The sequence below is a fragment of the Austrofundulus limnaeus genome, unplaced genomic scaffold (assembly GCF_001266775.1).
Source record: "Austrofundulus limnaeus strain Quisiro unplaced genomic scaffold, Austrofundulus_limnaeus-1.0 Scaffold9, whole genome shotgun sequence".
Lineage (NCBI taxonomy): Eukaryota > Metazoa > Chordata > Actinopteri > Cyprinodontiformes > Rivulidae > Austrofundulus > Austrofundulus limnaeus.
The window spans coordinates 818,366-821,174 of record NW_013952411.1 but is presented as its reverse complement, the minus strand read 5'-3'; the positions used below and the strand labels follow the sequence as shown (position 1 = coordinate 821,174).

Here is a 2,809-nt window from a genome sequence, read left to right as displayed (position 1 = left end):
ACTCAGAGTAGAGCCGCTGCTCCTCCACGTCGAGAGGAGCCAGTTGAGGTGGCTCGGGCATCTGGTAAGGATGCCTTCTGGATGCCTCCCTGGTGAGGTGTTCAGGGGAACGTCCCACCGGGAGGAGGCCCCGAGGAAGACCCAGGACACACTGGAGGGACTATGTCTCTCGGCTGGCCTGGGAACGCCTTGGAGTCCTCCCAGAACAGCTGGAAGAAGTGGCTGGGGAGAGGGAGGTCTGGGCCTCCCTTCCGAAGCTGCTGCCCCCGTGACCCGACCCCGGATAGGTGGAAGAAAATGGATGGATGAATAAGCTACAACAGTGATTATCAACTGGTGGTCCATGGGCCTTTTCTGGGCCTTTTCGGGAACCTTTACGGCCAGTGGAGGTGACATTATAAAACTAAAAAAAATATGTTGTGAACTTTATTATTTATTATTATTTTTATATTTCAAGACAATGCATATGTATATACAAGAAATTTCATAAAAAGTAGTACACCTGAACTCTTCAGGCACACATTTTTTTTCTAATTCTTATTATGATGTAATCTTAAAGGTGTTTAAAGATAACCCTGATGGATTTGAGAGAAAGGTCATAGAAAGAAGTTGAGCTAATCAACATGTTTTACTTTTTGTATTAGTAGTATTGATCACATATTTGTGTACAATTTGATTTCTGTGAGTATAAAAAAACTATCAAAAGTAATTGTTCCATTATGTTTGTCACRTTTTCAAAGAGCCAGTGCAGAGGGACCAAAGAGCCASATGTGGCCCCTGATTAAACTCACAGTGGTAGATAGGTGAGATAAGGCCTTTATGTGAAGAAGTTCTTCATGAATGATCTCCAACTCATTGGCTGTTCTTTCAGAGGGACTAGGAAACAGGAAAAAACGTTACAAACAAACACAATCATTRTGAATAATTTTGTTTTGGATCTTTGCTGCTTTAAAGCCGTACGGTTTCCTCAGAATCATCCTCATGAGTGCGTCCGGTCCAATCTGCGAGAGAAAGAGCAGAGTGTCCTGCAGCTCCTCCTGGCTCTCCCTCCTCTCCTCATCGTCACGGCCAGGAGCGTCCTCCTGCTCATCATCCAGGAAGCGATAGAAAAGATACTTGTCCTGGAAACTCATCTCTCCGTCCACTGAGTTACAACAGACAGCAGGACTCAGCGGGTTAAACTCCRGGGACTGGCTCACCTGTACACGTGCAGGTAGATGTGAGTGAGTCTCACCGTGGTTCAGAGCTCCTTCCTCCAGCAGCACCTGCCACACGCCCACAGCCTGAATACGAGAGTGGACCCAGGAGCTCTGCTGCATCAGCCAGTCAACCAACTCCGTCCCCACACAACACCGCCTGGGAAAGATTTACAAGACTTCTTATACAAGGCTGACAATCTGTGTAATGTCCTTATAGTCKCACTTTGGCTTTAACCTGTATGTCTTCAGATGGTACTTCCTGTCTCGGATCACGTGAGGCGCTCTGGAGAGGATGGCGTAACGGAGAATCTTTCCGGCACCAAGGATCTTCTCGGAAAGGACCTGCACGTAAAAATTTTATTTAATTGTCACAAAAACAATGTGACAGCATGCCAAACACAAAAGATGTTTGTGTTCATTACCTGAGATGTGCATTTAGGCTGAACTCTGGCTGGACTTTCAAGAAAAGACTTCTGAAATGGGGAAAAAAGAGGGAAAAGTTATCATGGACAACAACAAAACTCTGGTGATTCTGTTGATAACAAGCTCAGTTTTGATAGCATCAGGGCTGAAAATGATCATTTTGTCATAGAATCTTAAAGTGCCATGACAATGGAGGACTAAAATATTTAATAAATCCCGTTGGATATTTGCTGCTATTCAATTATGCTCCTTCAATGGCGGCACATCATTAATATATCAACTTCTAATTTTCTTCARTTTATTTATTTCTAAGCGTTTATTAAAGTTTTCATTAGACAATCTATTACATGACTGTATGACATCTATTTTTTCATTGTTTCTCTCTCCCACTGAGGCCACACGCTGCAGACTTTGACATTTAAATGCACTCTGCTTGCCTCAGAAAGCAGTGCARCTCATGCATTTATGTGATGGTTTTAAAGCCTCATCTTTTATTTACAAGAAATGAGTTCACTCAATCACAGTGGCTTTAAAAAAATGACTCATTTTAAATGTTAAAATAAACTAAAGCTCTGTTTGCTTGTTAGTTACATATCATAAAGGCTATAAAATCCTTTTTTTTCCATAACAGATTTATGTTATGACTAAACTCCACCATAAATCTGGTGCCTTATCAGCCAGGAAATGACCGCAGGACAAAGGTGGGACAGGAAGTGATGCGGATGGAGACAAAAACTCCAGGCACCATGTTTACACTGAAACTAAATTTAAACAAAAGTCATTCTTTGTCTGTTCTTATCCTCTTTTAGAGAACTTGAACAAAATAGGGTAAAATGTCAGAAAGGTGGCGTAATACGCAAGGCAAGCGAATTCATTGTCTTTATTTGGTTTATTACTTTGTTGTTTCTTTTTTGTTATTCTTATAATTTTGATAAGTTGTGTGATCTTAAAGATTRATTACCTTGTTTGGGTGTTTGGAGACTGAAACAAACACATTGTTGGTTATGTTTTCTTTTTCTGCCATTCCTGACAAACAAAAAGGAAAGAAATATTAAAGTAAAAAAGAGCTTACAGTAGGGAAAAAACAAGACAAAATGCAAACAATAAGTTGAACTAGACATGGGTTTTTATGATGTAAAAACAAGTGTGCATTGCCATGTAGCATGTCATTGCAGCATGGCTTTGCC

The 2,809-nt window shown here is 41.1% G+C and overlaps 1 protein-coding gene across 1 annotated transcript in view; it reads right to left on the bottom strand.

Moving 5' to 3' along the window:
* The window catches only part of rapgef4a (Rap guanine nucleotide exchange factor 4a), a gene marked incomplete in the record, with an annotated part of 39,342 nt that overhangs the window by 15,300 nt on the left and 21,233 nt on the right, over positions 1-2,809 (bottom strand). Inside the window, 6 exon segments of the mRNA XM_014001376.1 lie at positions 792-876; positions 961-1,144; positions 1,235-1,356; positions 1,435-1,541; positions 1,622-1,672; positions 2,584-2,648. Coding sequence (XP_013856830.1) covers positions 792-876; positions 961-1,144; positions 1,235-1,356; positions 1,435-1,541; positions 1,622-1,672; positions 2,584-2,648 — 614 coding nt within the window.